Genomic DNA, 20,124 nt, shown 5'->3' on the forward strand with positions numbered 1-20,124 from the left:
GGATTAATGCCAGAAAAACAATCAATCAATTAATCAGCTACACAAATAACTCATACATAAAAATAAGCATAAGAAAGTACTCACAAAATGTAAGCACAAAAGAAGCAGTACAAAAATTGCATAAAATAATAACATCTATGGGGAATCCTTGCAGTGGTTTCTGTGAGTGAAATCCATTGATTGAGCAGCACCACATATGCTCTATCTTTTCTCCATCTGGTCATTCGGTTCCCTCTCATTATAATTTATCCAGGAGAACTGTTTTGGGTTGCCCTTTTTGTGTGTCTTGGGCCAGAGTTTCCCTCAAAGAGCTTTAATTGTGTCGCCGAATGATGGGAAGGTGGGTAGGAAGTAATACCTCGACCAGATCCGGTTTATCAGTTGCCAGCTGCAAGGACTTTGCTTCGTTTGACCTTGGTGGCACGTCTCCTTGTGTGTGTCTCTCCTTTTCCCTTACCACTCTCTTGGTGTGTCTGTGGCTTTGTTTCTGTTTCTGTTTCTGTTTCTGTTTTTCGCTGGTAAAATGCCAAAAAGTTATCAATATTCGATTATAGCATGGAGACAGCGATCGTGTTGCCTAATTTATGGCTGTTCCTGGCGTTGTCTGCGATAGGGCGCTCGATAAGCGCATCGTTGGGGGAGAGGCGATTTGGATTTCCCCTCTACCTTTGATGCTCTTTCTATCGGAAATTCGCTACATTCTGCTGCCATTCAATGGGTTTATTCAATGGTATACCCTAGAATAAGGTACATGCTATTATTCTTGATTAAAACTTTCTACAATACGAAGGTAATCCTAATCCTAATCAGCACCTGGAAGCTTGGACATGCTTTTGTTTTCCCACAGGAATCTTCTTTGGCTCCTTTTCCGACCAGTATTCCCAAACATTTGGTAATATTTATGTTTAATTTTTCTGATCTGAATCGATCCGCCAGGGTATCTAATGCTTCGGGTTGGCAGCTTGCCCTTGCCTTTTCTGGTTTCTCGTTTGTTGCCAACTGCCAACTGCTGGCTGGCTGGCTGGCTGGCTGGCTGGCTGGATGCTGGCCAAAAAGTTGTTTTGGTTCTGGATGGATGTTGTTGTTGTAGTTGCTGTTGCTGTTGCTGCTGCAGTTGTTGTTTCTGGTGGTTGTTTGTGTCGCTGGGCCTGAGCACTTGCCGCCGCAGCAGGCTGGAATCTGGTTTATATGTACGAGTGCCAGTGCCAGTGCCAGTGCCAGATCCAGTGTTGTTGCATGTGTGATTATAGCTGGGGATTGCTCCCATTTGGGCGAGGCAGGTACGCCATCCCCCCCATCCAGGTTTCCACTTGGCTTGCGCACAGGTGTCTGCCGCAGGAGTTGTTTCTGTTTCTGTTTCTGTTGTTGTTCTTGTGAATGAAATTAGCCTTGTTGCACTTGCAGCAACTTGATTGTGATTGCCTCTGTGTGTGATTTCATGTGCGATTGCTGCACTGATTGGCGGTGATTCGCTGATTCTGATTGATAAGCTCAGGCTTTGATTGTGTGGGTGACAATGGGGAGGGATTATGTAGATTAAGCACTTAAGTCATTTATCAAACATTAACTAATGCACATTCTGCTGCATTCTCTACCCTCGCTCCACAGTGGAAAGCTCAATGGCCAGACCACACCCATCGATGTCTCGGGCCTATCGCAGAATGAGATCCAAGGCTTTCTGCTCGGCTCACACCCCTCATCATCGGCCTCGGCCGTCAGCACCACTGGCGTTGTCTCCACCACCACCATCTCGCAGCACCACCAGCAGCAGCAACAGCAGCAGCAACAGCAGCAGCAGCAGCAGCAGCAGCAACAGCAGCAGCAGCATCCCGGCGACATTGTGAGTGCCGCAGGCGTGGGGAGCGCAGGCTCCATTGTCTCGTCGGCGGTGCAACAACAGCAGCAGCAGCAGCAGCAGCAGCTGATAACCATCAAAAGGGAGCCGGAGGATCTGCGCAAGGATCCGAAGAACGGTAACATTACCGGAGCGACGGCAGCGAACGGCGGCGCGGGTTCGGTCATAACGCAAAAGGTAAGCGAAACTATCAGAATTAGTTTGTTTTTGTTGCTTAGGGAACAATTAATGGACACGCACGCAAATCTCGAAACAGAACTTAGATAGTACTACCTCTAGTATACGCATTCCCGCGCCCATTCACAATTATTCATAGCATCCCAACCCCAGTGGCGCATCCTGTGTGTTTGTGCCACACACATCAATTAGCCCAGCCACACAATTGCGGTTGTAGTTGTGGTTGTACTTGTTGTATGCCTGTCTAACAGACTTGCAATTGGTCTGTCAATTGCTGGTGTGAGTGAGTGTAAGTGAGAGCAATGAGTGTTAGTGGTTGCAGCCAATACGAATCGTTGTCGTCGCTTTCGTCGCGCCGTTCGGTTCGGTTCTATTGAAAGCAATGTGGCAGCAATAACAACAACCACAACAGCTACAAACCTCATAGCGGGCAAAGCAATGCCTGCATTGAAACTGTTATACACGCTTCTTGTTATACGATCTCGAGTCTCGCTCTCTCACTCTGTATGGTGTGTGTATGCGTATGTAATTTGTATAGTCTTCTCGCTCGCACTCACACTGATTGCCCATGGCAGTGGCTCATGTTCGAAGCGTTTCCTTTCGCATGTTCGAGTTGCATGTTGTATATATGTTCGAACGGTTTATCAAAAACAAAGCAGTGCAAAGGAGCAGAGCGAGTGGACAGCAGAAGCAGTAAACTGTAATTAAATGTCTTGCAATAGGCAACAATTCTGCACTGGTGGGAAATTGCAGTAGCAAAACTCAGGGCGACAATCGCTGGGGGATAAGTGTACACTTCCGGTGGCTGGGGCTGCCTCTCCCTCCATCTTCACCTCTACCGCTGCCCCTTCGACTACTCTCTTTCTTGTTTTGCGCTCTTCCTGTGATTGGATTTGGATCAATGAATGGTGCAAGTGCAGCAACAACTTCTTCTGCTGCTTAGTGCTTGTAACGCCCTGTCCGGCCATCCCTCCCCACTTCACCCCTTTCCTTTTACATGTCAGAATATTGCGACAGCTACAGATTCCAACCATTTTGAACTGATATGAGCTGCGCGCACAAGTGTGAGTGAGTACGAATGCTGATCGCTGGTCCAACTGGCCGACGCAACCAGGTGCTAGAGTGTGTGTGTGTGTGCTGTCAGCAGAGCCCGACGTCGACGCTGTCATACCTGGCCCCTCAGCAGCAGCCACAGCCTCAACCACACGGCACGGCGTCATTCATTCGTATCACGCTGTCGGAGTAGGATCGTTTTCGATTCGTCTGATTTTTGAGCAGTACCGCACCGCTCGCGTATGTTTCGTCCGCGCAATACCGTGCAAGCGCACAAACGTAATCCGTGTTCGTGTATCGGTATCTACCCCTCCCTGTGATTGCAACAGTGGATCGCAGCGGATCAGTACATTCAATTACATTACTGTTCTCGACCGTAAGTGCGAATCGATCGGGCATCGTGCATTTGTGTGAGTTCTGTGACCGAATTCGATATGCATCAATTTGCATATTGTTTGATACATGATATGTACCATGTGATACACATATAGTTATTGTAGTTATGAGTGCCGCTTGATTGGAATGTGTGGGCTGCTGCTGCCGCTGCTGATGCAGTCGAGAGTAATGCCATACCATAACATACCATACCATACCATACCATACCCTATCGTATCAAATGGGATCGTATCCCCCGATCCACCTGCAATCCAAAACGTGCGCCACAAACAACAAAACAACTATCAATGAATCAAACAAACAGCAACAACAAATTGAACAAACGCACACGCGCAAAGCAACACGAGCAACAACAACAGTAACAACGACAGCCAAGCGTCATACTTGTGTGTGGGCGTGCAGCGGCACCAGCTGGAGCTCACTCGCAACGCGTTGCCTTTCAACACCCACACAGCGAACAAGTTCGCAGCTCAAGTCTTTTGTTTGGCGCGCAATTGCGGCCCGGCCAAAGAGCAAGCGAGAAAGAGAGAGAGAGAAATAGTGGAATAGAGATGGAGATGGAGAACAAGAACGAACAGTTGGACTTTTATCGCCTTGATTCAATGATTTTCGGTTGGGGCGGCCGGGTCTGTGTTTGTGTGTGTGTGTGTGGCTCAGAAAATTCATTGAGCAGAACCTTAATTGCTCTCTTCAGGTGTTACCCCACACCCACCCCCTCTACATCGCCTCACAGTGGGGAACACAAACTCGAAATGCGAAAATAAATATTAAATTGCGGTGCACTCTAATTTATCGTACACTTTTCGCATTGACAGTTAATTATTCTTAATATTTGTCTTATTAATTTACATACACACAAACACACCGCAGCACACACACGCACACACTTGCATAGTTTAAAGTCTAAGGTTTCGCTCGATCTTAATTTATGGCACAGAATCAAAGATCAGAAAAAAAATGGTTTTTTTTTTTATTTTATATCATTTTGTTTTTGCTGTTGGCAATTTATTGATCTCCATACGTCCGAACGACACATAGACCGACCGACCGACCGACCGACCGACCGACCGACCGACCGTCTGTGCACCGGAAAGTGTAATAATTAGACCCGCCAACAGAGACAAATTGAGATCTTGGATTAACAACTCTCTCCCTACCTCTCTTACTTCTGCCGAATCCAAACCAATTTGCCCTTCTAGTTGCTCTACTATCTACCGGCTGACTTATCAGTGATTCACTGTACACAGGCATCTCACTTTTTGCCACTAGAAATTAGTCTTATCTAGCAAATTGCCTCAATGAAAGAGATTCAGCTTCTGGGAAATCAAATATGGAGACTGCGACTGAATCACACTTGACAGCAAATCAAATTTAATCTGGCAGTTCCTAAGATGAGTTCTTCTCTTTAGTACACTTCCGACCATATCGAAACTCAGTTTCGATTTCCAGGAACCATTCAATAATGGAAAACACCACACAGAAATTTGAATAACAAAACCATTAATATTGAATGTTGGAATGTGAATGAACAATGATCTAACTAATGGAAATATGAAATATGAGTTTGTAGGGCCACAAGTCTGAAATATGCGACTGCTTATGGAAAAGCCTCAACACAACTGAACTATTGATGATATTGAGACACAATCGTGAGCCACAAAAATTGTATTAGTTGTGCCAACTTCGTCTTTCCTTCCTTCACAATTCTTGAGGGCTCTTAGTCATGGGTTTTCCTTTGCCAGAACATCAATTACGTTATCAAGGGGCACCATTAAAGTAGTCAACTTTTAACAAAACAATCTTTTTCGTTCACTTTTTGGTTTTTCTCTGGTTTTTTTGTTTTTTCGTTTTTCGTCTTTCGTTCGGTTTATTTCCGAGAATTAACGATATTCATAAAACGCTGGACTGTATGAAGAAGAGGAAAAAAAAAGTTTCACTTTTTATCATTCCAAAAGGCATTAAAATAGTTAATTGGCTTTATTTAAATATTTTGTTATTTTTTGTCAGTGTTTTGTGTGTGGTTTTGTACAGTATTTTGTTGCTGCTTTTTATTTCTTCCTCATCTCATGCATAAATATGTGCCAGAACCGCCGCTTGACGTTTGTCGCCGCTGCTTAGCATAATTCTAAAGGCCCAGAGACGACGACGACGCGTCTCATAACCGCTGGCTTCTATAGTTATAAATATTAAGCGTAGTCGCAGTCGTAGTCGGATATGGGTAGACGACAGCTACTCATATGACCTCCCCATGTCCCATCCCCGTGCCCATCCCCATGCCACCGCGAGAGATGGAGATACAGATGCGATTGGGCATCGCGAGACACGCACCAGCACCACCACAAAGAAGAGCAGAGCCAAAAGCAATGAAAATGAAATCTTTGTTTGCTGCCGCTGCCGCTGCTGCTGCCGCTGCTGCTGCCGCTGCTGCTGCTGGTGTATCGATCCAATCCGATCCATTCGGATCCATTCCGTTCCAATCCGATCGCTCGTCGATCGGCATCGGAATCGGCATCGGCATCGGCCCGCGTCAAGGCCTTCTCTGACGTTGCAGGTTGAAAGCTTAAAATGCAAATTGATTTTGATGAACAAATTTAATTAGCTCGCAGCTAGAATCTTTTACCGATGCTAAATTATACAAGAGACTTCAACGTCGACTGCGAGCCGAAAAATATACAAAAAAAAACACAGAGACACAGAGCCACAGAGCCACCGCCACAAAAGCCAGCCTCTGTATAAATTTAAATTTGAAAGACGCACAACAAGTAAGCAACATTTTCGTTGGTTTCTCGAACCAAAAGGCAAATACCACACAAACGGTTACAAAGGTTCTTTTCCCAAAGCCAAAATGTGTCCAATATGTGGCCCGAAAAGTGTAACTGAAATTAGACCAACAAAAAACAGACTCAGGGCAACCGGTTTGATCAAAGGCCAAGAAATGAGTGACGTCTGGTGTGGCTCGATTCGTGTCTCTTTTTGGGGGGGTTTCACTTTCTTTAGACCAAGAGGCAATCATCAGGCAGCTGCTAATTTTGATTTGAGACACTGGCCCAGGCCCAGCCTAAGTCTATCTTCGTATATATCTGCGATGGACCACACTTTGCTCTGTATTACCTCATTTGTGGCTGTGCTGCGGCTTGTCTCCGAAAACGTTTGACATTTTCGGGCGACCAATAAAAAAAAAAAGCAATAATAATTAACATATATGCATATACACCATCCATATATAAATATATGCATGTATATGTGTTTATTGTATATAAATGTTGATTTTTTTCGCGCTTTTTTCTGTGTTGTTGTTTTTTTTTCTTTTTCTTTTAATTGGTTTCTTTCCACTCCACTCCGCTCGACGACAACGACAACGACAACGACAAAAGGCGACGGCGACTGTGTTTCATTTGTGTTTCATTTCGTATGTGCCTTTTTTTATGGCCTTTTATTATAAACTGTACTTGTTGACGTTATTTCCAATAAGCTGTTTACGCGGCTGCCGCTGCATGAATCACACACACACACACACACACACGGCCCCAAAGAAAAGTCAAAGAACGTGCACGATTCACGCACAATTTTGTCACCTCACTCCGCCTCGTTTGGGTCCAAATCGGACTCGGATTTGGACTCGAAGTCTGTCTGTGACCTTGTCGCGGGGCCCCATATAGTTATAGTCATCAATCATGAAATGCTTGGCCATTAGCCACACAAACACAATGCCAGAATGAATGCTCGAAGCGGAGATCGATCCATCAGCAGCCCCCACCACCCAATCAAGCATTTTAGTGTTAAGAATTCGCCCTACCACAAAGCAAAACCAAAACCAAACGCACATTTCCCTCAGATCTTGCACGTGGATGCGTCGCCACCAGCCGACGAAGCTGAGATTAGCGAGATTAGCCACAGACACAGTCCCAGCACACCCTGCACCACCAGAACCAACAGCTGCAGCAGTAGTAGTCCTGCCACCGAACTAGAGATGTATGCTACCACGGGCGGCACACAGATTTACCTACAGGTGAGTGACAGTGGAGCGAGAGGTGGTGCCCCAGCAACCCCAACCAACACCTCAAACCACCTGCAGACCTCACATCCCAGCACGGCCAGCGGCGCGGGAGGAGGAGGCGGCGGCAGCGGCGTCGGTGGAGGCGGATCTGTTGGAGCCGGCGCAGGCTCCCTGCAGGCACAAAGCCCCAGCCCGGGGCCGTACATAACCGCCAACGACTATGGAATGTACACGGCCAGCCGACTGCCGCCCGGCCCCCCGCCCACCACCGCCACCACCTTCATAACGGAGCCCTACTACCGGGAGTACTTTGCGCCGGACGGACAGGGCGGCTATGTGCCCGCCTCCACGCGCTCCATCTACGGCGACGTGGACGTTTCGGTGTCGCAGCCGGGCGGAGTGGTCACCTACGAGGGTCGCTTCACAGGCAACGCCCCCCCGCCCACCACCACGACACTGCTCACGAGCAGCGTCAGCGTGCACCACCAGCAGCAACAACAGCAGCAGCAGCAACAGCAGCAACAACAACAGCAACAGCCCCAACACCAGCAGCACCTACACCAACAGCAGCAGCAACAGCACCACCATCCGCAGGACGGCAAGGGGGGCGGCAGCACGCCACTCTATGCCAAGGCCATAACGGCGGCGGGACTCACCGTCGACCTGCCCAGTCCCGACTCGGGCATCGGGACGGATGCCATCACGCCGCGGGATCAGACCAACATACAGCAGGTACACACACACACATCCCACCATCACAACAAAAGAATCCCCACAGAACTTAGGTGACCCAAAGACTAGAAAGAGAAATGCGTGGCGTGTCCGTTAGAACAGTAACTTAAGCAACAACAACTTAGACTTAAACTATAGCTTATCAAATATGATTTGTACTTGCGATAATTTACTGAACATCCTTCATCATCTTCTAGTCCTTCGATTACACGGAACTGTGCCAGCCGGGCACCCTCATCGATGCCAATGGCAGCATACCCGTGTCCGTTAACAGCATCCAGCAGCGGACAGTGGTGCATGGCAGCCAGAACAGTCCCACCACCTCCCTGGTGGACACGAGCACAAACGGTTCGACGCGCTCGCGGCCCTGGCACGACTTTGGCCGCCAGAACGATGCCGATAAAATACAAATACCAAAAATGTAAGTTTTACAAAAGATATAACTAGGGGAGGGGCTGAAGGATCCCATTTAAGTTCAACTTAATGTTGTAAATATTCTCCAAAACGGACTCAGATTTCAGATGCTACAATTCAGAAAGAGAGTATATTCCTCAACCCTACTTACGATCTCTATCTGTTTGCTTTTCTTTCCCCGTTTTCTTGTAGATTCACAAATGTTGGCTTCCGCTATCACCTGGAGAGCCCCATCAGCTCGTCACAGAGGCGCGAGGACGATCGCATCACCTACATCAACAAGGGCCAGTTCTATGGGATCACGCTGGAGTATGTGCACGATGCGGATAAGCCCATCAAGAATACGACGGTTAAGGTAGGTGCCACGTACATTTCTTGTAGATCTGTAAGGGAAAGGGGAGTGGAGGCTTGAGCTCGAGGATTGTGTTTGGAGCTTTGTCAATCAAGAGTCCGCTTGCTGCTTGTTTTCCATTCATTGGCGGCTTTGTTTATGCCATCAACACCACAGAAACAAGGAAAAAAGGAACAAGAAACAAGAACGGAAACAGAATTGGGAGATCTCTGCTGCCCAACCCCTTTTGGGCCTTAGGGTGTGCTATTTGTCAGGGAGTCTGTGTGTTTGGATCTTGTCCTACCCCGAGGTGCGATCGCCACCCCTTTGCTCAATTACACACATCCCATATCCTGCTTAGGGGCACACAGTCCGATGATAAATGATACTGGGAGAGGAGAGAGCGATCCGAACCGAACCGATCCCTCTGTCTGATGAGAATTTGAATATTTCGTTCAATGCAAATTGCTGAAAGTCCTTCGCCTTTCAACAGCAATTCACTCGCATTCGGCCGCGTCAATGTTTGTTCAGGACGAGAGCCTCGAGCCTAGAGCCTGAGAAGAAGTAGAGCGCAAGGAGTAGGAGCAGGACAATACCCATCAACATCATCAATCAGATAAGCTTAAATGACGTCTGCGTCTGCGTCACGTCTGCGTTCGAGGACGAGGACGAGGACGAGCTGAAATGCAAATGCAAATTGTAAACTGAACCGTTGAGAGCCCAAAGAATGACATCTCAAAGTTACAGTTGAAAGTGGTAAATGGGTTGAGGAAATGCCGCGAGAGATTTGGAAGTGGAAGTGGATGAGGAAGTGGAAGTGGAAGTGGAAGCGGAGGTTAAGTAAATAACAATTGAAATTGAAGGAATCTGAATCCGAATCTGAATTCGAATCCGAAGCCAAAGCCCTTGCCATTTGCATACGCACAGAAGGAAACTTGCAACAGCAAAAAAATAACCAAATGAAACGAAAAGATCTTGAGATACATCTGTACGTACCCCTGAGCTTCAGCCCCCAGTCTGCCTTTGCCTTAGATCTGATCTCAGATATTCAGAGTGTCTATCGGGCAGAGAAGAGTGTCTGCTCCTTCTGGCTCGTATTACCATAAAACTGCCATATTTTGCAAGGCTCGACAAAAAAGTGTCAAAATTAATTTACGAGTTTATTTGTTTAGAGCAGCGCGCCCTTTTCCCGAAGAAAGAAAACTTTCAAACCAAAAACGTAAATGTGAAAATGAAAACCCAAATGAACCGAACAGAACCCAACAAAAAAAATATAAATATAACCGTAGGGGCATTTGCATACGGAGTCTGATGTCCATTTCTAACGGGGTACATAAAAAAGAGCACGAAACCCAAAGAAAAAGCGAGTATAATTTACGAGCTGATTAGCCCATGAATATGTAAAAAAGTAAACGACGTCCCGGGGATCCGAAGAAAACACACAAAAATATTTATGCTGTAATCAGTTTTCACTGCCATGCACCCCACCTCAGCCCTCCCTTCACCAAGACGATGGATGACGATGATCCGATGCGATCCTCAAAGGGGTTGCTTGCCATTTCGGCTATTGTCTCGTTAATTTTTTGGGAACTGTTTCAGTATCTGTGCGCTTCTTTCCTCGAGAGAAAAAAAGGAATTACTAATTATTCAAAATCTAAGAAATAAAAACACATAAATGATAGAGAGAAAATGCAAATGCTGGGAAAACAACAGCAGAGGTTCTCCTCGGTAGCGAAGCAGCCAGCCAAAAAGATGATACAAAATGTGTTGGACATTTTTCTGCTAAATCGAATTCGTCCCTTTGTGTGCCGGCATCTAATCCTTTTGACTTTAAAAGGCGTAGGGTGCGATCCGAAGAGTTGTGAGTGGAGTGTCACAACGTATATATGTCAGACAGAGAGAGAGAGAGAGAAGTAGAAACGGTGCCCATCTATGGGATAGTATAAACGGATTACAGAACAGACATGCCGTATCCTTACAGATAGAGATCAATCTTTTGGCTGCTTGGAAAAGAGATTTCTTGGAGAGAGAGAGAGAGAGAGAGAGAGAGAGAGAGAGTTTTGTATTTGCTTTAAATCCTTTCAAATAAATTCATGGCAGATTGATAAAGATTCTGATTAAGAAACTCTTCGCTAACCATTTTATGTTTTACTTCTAGTTAATTAAGATTTTGTTTGCCTTTACGACTCAGCTAATTGAATCCTTGTATCTGTTTGCAGAGTGTGATCATGCTCATGTTCCGCGAGGAGAAGAGTCCCGAAGATGAGATCAAGGCCTGGCAATTCTGGCACAGTCGCCAGCATTCCGTGAAGCAAAGAATCTTGGATGCAGGTGCGTAAACCAACCAAAAGGAATACCCAACACAAGTCCCAACCCCACACCCCACACACCACACACCACACCACACAACCCATTCGCAATCCAAAGCCAATGCGAAGTCCAGCAGCGTTCCGTGGCAGAGTGTCCATTTGTATTGTCTAGTATTTCTAGCAGTAAATTGTTGCTTTTTATTGAAAGGCCCGCACCGTTCCAGGAGAGTTATGACATTGATAAACGCGCATTCAGCTCCGACTGTGGCTCCACTCCACTCCAGTCCGCTCCGTTTGTTTGATTGCAGATAATCTTGGTTGCAACAGCAGCGCATCCGCGGCAGATGCTTCTACTGCTGCCAATGCTGCCACGCAGTGCCTTGGCCATCAAACATAACTCATTAGGCACTTGTCACTGGACGGCTGCGCAGAAATTTCCTTAATTGTTAATACAAACATATTTTCCAGTGCCTCCTCTGTGTGTGCCCCATCTTGCCGCATTTCTGATGCTTCATCTGCTTCATCTGCTTTTTGCCTCTTCTGTTTTTCCGTTCCCCTACTAACCATCATCTTCTTCGTTTGCTCTTCTTTTTGCAGATACGAAGAACTCGGTTGGCCTGGTTGGCTGCATCGAGGAAGTGTCGCACAATGCCATCGCCGTTTACTGGAATCCGCTCGAGAGCTCCGCCAAGGTAAGTTCTGCTCTCAGATCTCTCAGATCTCAATTCTGTGCCAATCCTCGTTATGGCTGTGCTCCCCTTAGTAGCCTGTACCAGGGGGGGGATTATTACGAAGGTATTCTGTCATTCGGGAAGCTGAAGATCTCTTTCTTCGGTTTGATAGAAAGAGTTAGAAATCTGCAGATCTTTGATGCATTCTATGCCAGGGTTATTCCCATAAGTTTCAGCCAAGAACAGGGTATCCCACAGTCCACACTCCATAGAATTTACTTGCTTACTTCTATGCGAGTGTGTGTGTGTGTTTGTGTTTGTGTTTTTCCCGCACTTCCATTTTGTTTACTCCGAGCGCCGCCTCAATTAAAAAATCTGAAAAAAAACATTGCGCGACACTTTCATGCGGCAGACAAAGACAGCAGATCCTCGCTCTATGTGTGTGCGTGTGTGTGTGCATCTGTGTGCCAGTCGAAGTATCTTTGTGCTAAGAATTAATTTCTGATTTATTTTCAATTGCCAGCCAAACGCAAATTATTCAGCAAGCGTCACCGTCGCCGTCACCGTCCGTCGCCATTGCCCGGCATTGCATATTGCCATCCCTTTCCGCCGCCCAGTTCGCTCACTGTCCGGCGTGTACTCTTTTTTTTGTGGCTAAAAGAATAATTTATGCATTTATTTATTTATGACACTTAGTTTTAATCACTTACTCGGCAATCTCAGGCAAATGCTTGGAACTAAGTCGCCGTGTCCGAGTCTGAGTCTTTATCCCCAGCCTAGTCTCTGGCTGTGGCTGTGGCTTGGGCTCTGGCTCTGGCTCTGACTGTTGCAGCAGTGTCTGACTGGAACTGCGAGTGTATCTGTATCTGTATCTGTGGCTGCGACTGCGACTGCGGTTGCAACTGGGCTCCCACCGCGTTTTAATTTAGCAATTATCAAGCATTTTAATCGTTTGGAAATATTTGCAATTCTATTGCGACAAGCGCCAGTCGGAAGGCAGAAACTTTTTAACCAAGAAAACAACAACCAGTAGCAACAGTCAGTAGCAGCAGTATTAGCCCTCTCATTGCGTATACTTCGCCACCCCCCTTCATTTCCGACTGCCCACCTGTCCACTTAGCCGCCAGCTCGAATGCCACAGAGGGGCACAATTTCCCCGAGACGGGGGCAAAAAAAAAAAAACAAATGCCAAAACTGAATTGATTTCCACTCAAGTTCAGTGACTCCACTCCTGTCCAGGCTGCCAAATTGGTCAGCAGTTATTAACCGACTTGGAGATGTAGGCAAGAGATGTGGTGGGTAGGCAGCGGGGCCTGGAGCTGGCCATAAGTGCATGTCGCCTATCGCCTGTCGCGCTCCCCACACACAGGCACACACACGGCCTATCCCCTCTCACTTGCCCTCCCCCCTCCCATGGCCATCATTTGATAGAGCTTTTTATTTACAAATTGTTTACGCGCTGAGATGTTAATCCCAGAGACATCGCAATGGCACACAGAGAAAGAGGCAGAGACAGAGGCAGAGGGGGTGAGAGCGAGTCTCGCCTCGTCTCGTTTCGTCTTCGCATAATGTCGATTTCGTTTTATGCCGTTAGCTGCTGCTGCTGCTGCATCTTGCCAGCTGCATTCGTGTGCACGTCCCGTCTCGTCTCTCTGTCTGTGTTGGCAATGCCTTTCCCAGCGGCAAAACTTTCGTACGCACCGACACGCAGGTGCTTCGTTGCCTCCCCTCCACCGCCGCTGCTGCTGCGCTTTGCTCTCTGCTGTGCTGTGCTCTGCGCTCTCCGCTCTCCACTCTCCACTACTGTCATGCGTCTCCTCTTATATGGTACGCGCCCGCTAATTATTCACATTAAATACTGCTCGTCCACATCTTCGTCGTGGTCGTCGTGGTCTCATCGTGGACGTCGTCGTCGTCGTCGTGGAGGCTGCAACTTTGCGACTGCTGCTGCACTTTTACCATTAAGATTGTTTCCTTTGGTATTTTTGCGTTGATGGATTTTCTTTTCTTTTTTTTTTTTTTCTTACGCGTGCACATTGTCCGACTGTCTCTCCGTCCGTGTGTCTGTCTGCCTCCCCTTCCTCTCTGTCTCTCTGTGCCGTCTTCTGTCCACTCGTCTGCAGCTCATCTGGAGTCGAACTCAAACTCAAAATCGGACTTGGACTCGAACTCGGACTTGGACTGGCATGCTTAAAATGCCTTCAGAGAGAGACACACACACGCACATTGGTACGCACTCACACACACACACACAGAATACGCACTGAATCGAAGTCGAACTAAAAATGAATTGGATGGCCATGCGATACAAAGTCTCGACTTGACTTGGCCCGGCCTGGCCTGTGGCTCGTTACTTGGCTCTGAGGGGCCTCTGGTCCGAGCCATCGATGGAATGGTCGCCTGATGATGGTCCTCTGTGTATTGCCTTGTTATTGTCTTTCCACCTTTCTGCGTATTCGAGAGCATGCCAGTGTATGGGTGTGTTTGTGCGGATTGGAATGTTTTAAACTGTCGTGGGCATAAAGAGGACATCGACTTAATAGAGAGAAAACAATTGCCTTCTAATAGCGGTCGAAGCATTTTTAGCGTGTGTTTTTTTTTTGTCATCCGATAATTTTCTTTTTATGTTCATAATTGTTTACATTTGTATATTTTATGGCATTTTCTCCATCTCTTTCTCTTTGAAAACAGATCAACATTGCGGTTCAGTGCCTGAGCACGGATTTCAGCAGTCAAAAAGGAGTCAAGGTGAGTAACAAAAAAACTCTTTAACAAAAACAACAAGCAACAAGGTGAAGGGTAAAGGGCGAAGCGTGAAACCAATTTAAAAGGCTTCACTTGTGACCCGTTCTCAGTGTATTTTTTTGTGATCCAATAATCGTATCGGTTTCATACCGAGTGAAAGTTCATTTGACACTTTGGAGGCACTCTGTAGAGACCAATCAATTGAATGCCCAACGATATATGGTAATCATAAATCGATACAGCAATTATCGATTGATTAGCTTCCACAGCGATTCGATGCGATCTGCACGTCGCATCTTTTGTGTAAATGAAATTCAGTTCGAGTCGAGAATGCTGGCCAGTGATGGGTTAAGTAATAACCAATTTAATGCCAACTTGTTAATGGAGAATCAATGCAGGCCAGCGAGGCAGTGCAGGCCAGACCAGAAAAAGAAGATCAGCATTCAGCCGGCGTTGCCCCTGTCTCCATCCTCCGCGTTTCTGCTCCTCCATCAGACGATGGCTACGTAGGATGAGGATTTCTCTTTGGCTCCTTCTCCATCTTCGGCCGCAACTAGAGCGGACCGGGGCCCCATCCTACAGCCTTCTGCGCTGGTTGTAATGCGTACATTAAGTCTGATATTTCATTGACAGAAACACAGGCAAACGCCGGAGAAGAAGTAGAAGGAGAGACTGGAGCGAAGTCTCGTTGCTTTTCATTAAAGAAGGAAATCGGAAAGGGGGAACGCTGTAAGGTACAGCCCCAGTCCGAGCCAGAGCTGCTTTGTGTATTTGTGTAGGCAATAGCCAAATCAAATTATGCACTTGCCACAATATGTTGCACACACATGCAACGGATGTTGGCAGTTTAACATCACTGAGCCACGCCCCAACTGCACCGGCAACGCCCCAAAACCCAAATGACAACGGCTAATTGCAGCTGTTGCAAGGTTGCTGCTGCTGCTGCTGCTGCTCCAATCTGTTGTTCGCAGTCTCCTGCTACTGCCACCTTGCCCCACCTACTACATACATAGCTAGTTGCAATTTGAATGTGTGTGATATTAATACGAATCCCCTGCTCATGGTTCTCCTCGTTTCTCTTTCAGGGCCTGCCGCTGCACGTACAAATCGACACATTCGAGGACCCCAGAGATGCGGCCGTCTTCCACCGGGGCTACTGTCAGATAAAGGTCTTCTGCGATAAGGTAAGTGATTTTATTTCGCAACAGAGAGTCTGATGATCCCAGTCCCTGCTACATAATTACGCATACAGAAGCAGTCGCTGCCGCTGCCACGTGCAACAGGTTGATGAGCTAACTAAAAGCTGCCTACGTGCTGGTTCACTCTCAGCTTGTGTGTGTGTTTGTGTTTGTGCATCTGTGCCTGCCACTTGCTGCTGCTGCTGCTGCTCTTCTGCCTTCTACTGTTGCATCCGACTTTTATCGAATTGGGGGCACCAACGATGCTGACATGGCTTGGGGTTCGGGCTCGGTCTCGGTCTCAGTCTCGGGATCGGGATCGTACTCTCCTGTCCGTCAGGCAGCGCAGCCTTTAGTGGAAAGCGTAACGCGTACAAAAGTAAATGGCCAACACAGATACAAAGACACACACACATACATGCGCGTGTATGGGTTGCGGCATCCTTTCCCTGCCATATCCATGCCCTTGTTTTGCTGCCGCTGCCGCTGCTGCTGCTGCTGCTACCTTTACCTTTTGCGAACCCTTCACTTTTTCGCTTGATGGGGTTTATTAATAAATCATTTCGTGGATTTCCAATTTAATTTTCTCATATCATTACACTTCGCCGTGGTCAGCTCTCCCCCATCCACCAACTGCGACTGGACATGGGTCTGGCCACTGCACAGCCTTTTGTTGTATGCCACACTGTTGCACTTTTGCACTGTTGCACTCTGCTGGGACCCTCAATCGGGGAGGAGAGCCATGCCGTATCGCTATCACGTCGGGCTTATATTTCGCATTGGGGCCAGCCCTTTGCCAGCCAGGCATCGTGTGTTTATCGGTAAATGTATCAATTAAATTTCGCGTACCACATTATTTTGTGCCCTTCCTTGTGGCATACCTCCTTCTCCTCCATCTCCCCATATTTTGTATTTTCGTTTCTCTTTGGGATTTCACTGCAATTGCAGTTTCAGTTGCAGTTCCATCGTTTGGCACCTTTGCGCCACAGTCTCCAATTATGGATCTTTACGCACGCCCTCGGGGCCGTGCCGCCCTGCACCCCAGCAGATACCAAAAATTATGGCAAATTCTGCGCATGTTCCACGGAAACTTCGAACCCTGCAGAATAACTGTATTTTCGGTTGGGTTCGGTTGGGTTCGCTTGGGTTCGGTTGGGTTCGGTTGGAGTTGGTTGGTTTTTGGAGAGAGTTTGTGGCTTTGATTTTCAGATAGATTTACCTTCGGATCGGATAGATAGCAGCCAGAGGAGTTTTTGGGGCAGAGTTTGAAGTGGCAATTCGTCTACCGGTGATGTTCCACGACCATTGGTCTTTGCTGCTTGCCTTTCTGCTTTCTTTCTTTATTCTCTCTATATTCAAAGTAAATGATTCGAAAATTGAGCTAATGCTAATGCTAATGTTAATGGTAATGTCTCACCGCCTCTGCGCCAAGTGGCGGCCCACAGCTGTGTGTGGTGTGTCTGTGTCCCCCATGTCTCAGTCATACTTTGAAGTCGATTAACAGCATCCCAGCCCCAAGAAGGGAGGGGGCAAAAGAAGAAGGAGATGAGGATGAGGATGAGGATGAAGAGGAGGCCAGGCAAAAAGGCGAACATTGACCGCATTGGGCGATTCGAGACGCCGTCGCCTTAGTCCGCTCGCTCTTCGCTGTCCGTTGCAGCCTGCGCAACATTGGCGATATTTTTGCCAAGATAAAATAAAAGTAATAAAATACAGTTATTTACATGCCGAACACACACAGACACACACACACGATCATGAGTGGATGATGTACATCGAATGCGTTGCTCTAGGCTAAAATGGTTTTTGATAAGCGCAAGACGAGCGAAGAACACCAATCGGAGGGGATGGGGAATGGGGAATGGGTATGGGGAATGGGTATGGGGAGTGGACGATACATACTTATACATCCTTGCATAATGTGATCGCCATTCAGAAGTTGCAGTGGCAGACGCTGCCGCATATCACTTCCTGCCACTGCCCGTTGCCAGCTGCCTCCGCCTCCCTGCAGCAGCAGCAGCTACCACCTTCAGCTTCAGCGTTGCAGCTTCCATCGCTCAATTGCTGATTTTTAATTACAAATGCAAAGTGCAACATGGGGCAGGAGAGTGGGGCTGAAGCTGAAGCTGAAGCTGCATCTGCTGCCTGCACACGCAAACCAGCAATCACTGCCGGACAAAGTAGCCAACAGACTCGTATGGATATGTGCATATATTTCAAAGTATCTACGAGTATGTGTGTGTGTGTGTGTGTGTGTGTGTGTGTGTGTGTGCAATCAGGCAGCAGCTCAATGGGGCAGGTGGGCCGCAGACACAGCCACAGCCACAGCCACAGAAACAGACTCAACTGCGATGCTGCATGGTTCGAGGCGCCGCCAGATTATTTATTATGTATGCATATTTATGTGGAATCTCTCTAAGTATTTTATAATAATTTTCCCCTCCATTTTTTTGGGCTCTCTGACCCTAACGGTGTAGACCATTTTGCCAAATGCCTCCACGGACTGCGACTGCGACTGGGACTGGGACTGGGACTCGGATTCAGATTCGGATACGGACTCCAGTTGCAGTCTGTGCCGTGGCCTCTGTCTGTGGTGGCTCTGCCACTTGTTGGTGCTGCGGTGGCGGCTTTGTCTCTGTGCGACAACAGAGCTCCCCAGGCGGGAAACTTGTTTTCTTTCTGCTTCTTTGCAACTGCAAGAGGCAGTTTGCAATGGCAACGACAGGGACTGTGGCAGGGAGGCAGACAACAGCCAGCAGGCAAGCAGGCAGGCAGCAGGCAGGCAGGCTGGCAGCTTATGGCACTCGCAGCCATACACGAATTTAATTAATAAGCAAAGAAATATCAAAAAAGGTGGCATCCATGCGTTTGATTGATTGCTAATTACACGCTGGCTGTGTGCACCTGTGCGAACTTTCGCAACCCAACTGAATGGGAACCACCAAAACACATATCTACATGCCGCATGATCATGGATCTCCTTTTTATTTCCCTCTCTCTGTGTGCTTGCAGGGCGCCGAGCGCAAGACGCGCGATGAGGAGCGACGGGCCGCCAAGCGGAAGATGACGGCCACCGGCAGAAAGAAGCTGGATGAGCTCTACCATCCGGTGACAGATCGGTCCGAGTTCTATGGCATGCAGGACTTTGCCAAGCCGCCGGTGCTCTTCTCGCCAGCGGAGGACATGGAGAAGGTAGGTCAGCCGGGCCTGACTGGCTTGACATTCATCCACACGAATACGAATACGCACACGAATACGAATACGAACTCGAACTCGAACTGCAACTCCAACTCGAATTCGCCCTTGCAGAGCTTCTACGGCCATGAGACTGACTCGCCGGACCTGAAGGGTGCCTCGCCGTTCCTGCTCCACGGCCAGAAGGTGGCCACGCCGACGCTCAAGTTCCACAATCACTTTCCGCCCGACATGCAGACGTGAGTAAAAATCGTCCATCCAAGATCTCCACACCAAGGATCTCCGCTCTCTCTCTCTCTCTCTCACTCTCAAAACAAAACCCAAACTAATCTGTGTCTCCATTTCCCACTTAAACCACAATCTCCCACACTTTGCAGCGATAAAAAGGATCACATACTGGACCAGAACATAATGACCAGCACACCCATGACGGACTTTGGTCCGCCCATGAAGCGGGGACGCATGACGCCGCCAACCTCGGAGCGTGTCATGCTGTACGTGCGGCAGGAGAACGAGGAGGTCTACACACCGCTGCATGTGGTTCCCCCCACCACAATTGGTCTGCTGAATGCGGTAAGCCCTTGCCACCAAGCCAGATCATAAAATATTTGTATTATCCTGCTCCCGATCCAACCTAAACTCGATCTAATCGATTATAACCAAATTTGTCTGCAAATTTTGTTCATTTTGGCGTAATTGGAAAAGCGAAATAGCGCCACGAAACGAAGTGCCAAAATGAAACGTTGAATTCGACTAAGACTAAAGCATAAATCAACTAAAAATCAGTCACATCAATATCTGTATCTGTATCTATATTTATCGTTCTACTCACCCTAATACCAAGCAACGAAATTTCTTAATTTTCGTATAACTTGTAGTTGAAACTAATTCCGAATTCATTTCATAATCAAACAAGGGAAAAGCAAAAGAAAAGTAAAACCAACAATGAACATCTCATCCAAAATGTAACTTTGTGTATACCACTGCCAAAACCAAAGACAGGATCAGAGCTACAGTCTGATCCTTTAAACACACACGATTGAAACCACACACACAAGAGCACAAAAGAAC

General features: G+C 47.4%; 1 protein-coding gene across 10 annotated transcripts in view; it reads left to right on the plus strand.

Annotated features, from left to right (window-relative positions):
• The window catches only part of LOC117591952 (protein grainyhead), a 46,457-nt gene that overhangs the window by 23,812 nt on the left and 2,521 nt on the right, over positions 1–20,124 (plus strand). For 4 of the 10 annotated variants that reach the window (XM_034285368.1, XM_034285370.1, XM_034285367.1 and 1 more), the window contains 11 exons: positions 1,609–2,032; positions 7,317–7,490; positions 7,557–8,210; positions 8,408–8,631; positions 8,817–8,979; positions 11,175–11,286; positions 11,862–11,956; positions 14,627–14,683; positions 15,766–15,864; positions 18,871–19,292; positions 19,431–19,626. In XM_034285368.1, the coding sequence (XP_034141259.1) occupies positions 1,609–2,032; positions 7,317–7,490; positions 7,557–8,210; positions 8,408–8,631; positions 8,817–8,979; positions 11,175–11,286; positions 11,862–11,956; positions 14,627–14,683; positions 15,766–15,864; positions 18,871–19,292; positions 19,431–19,626 (2,620 nt within the window). Of the gene's footprint in view, positions 1–1,608; positions 2,033–3,255; positions 3,496–7,316; positions 7,491–7,556; positions 8,211–8,407; positions 8,632–8,816; positions 8,980–11,174; positions 11,287–11,861; positions 11,957–14,626; positions 14,684–15,765; positions 15,865–18,870; positions 19,293–19,430; positions 19,627–20,124 lie in introns of those variants that run through there. The other 6 variants (XM_034285369.1, XM_034285371.1, XM_034285375.1 and 3 more) reach the window with 5 other exon arrangements.

Source organism: Drosophila guanche, unplaced genomic scaffold (genome assembly GCF_900245975.1).
Source record: "Drosophila guanche unplaced genomic scaffold, DGUA_6, whole genome shotgun sequence".
Taxonomy (NCBI): domain Eukaryota; kingdom Metazoa; phylum Arthropoda; class Insecta; order Diptera; family Drosophilidae; genus Drosophila; species Drosophila guanche.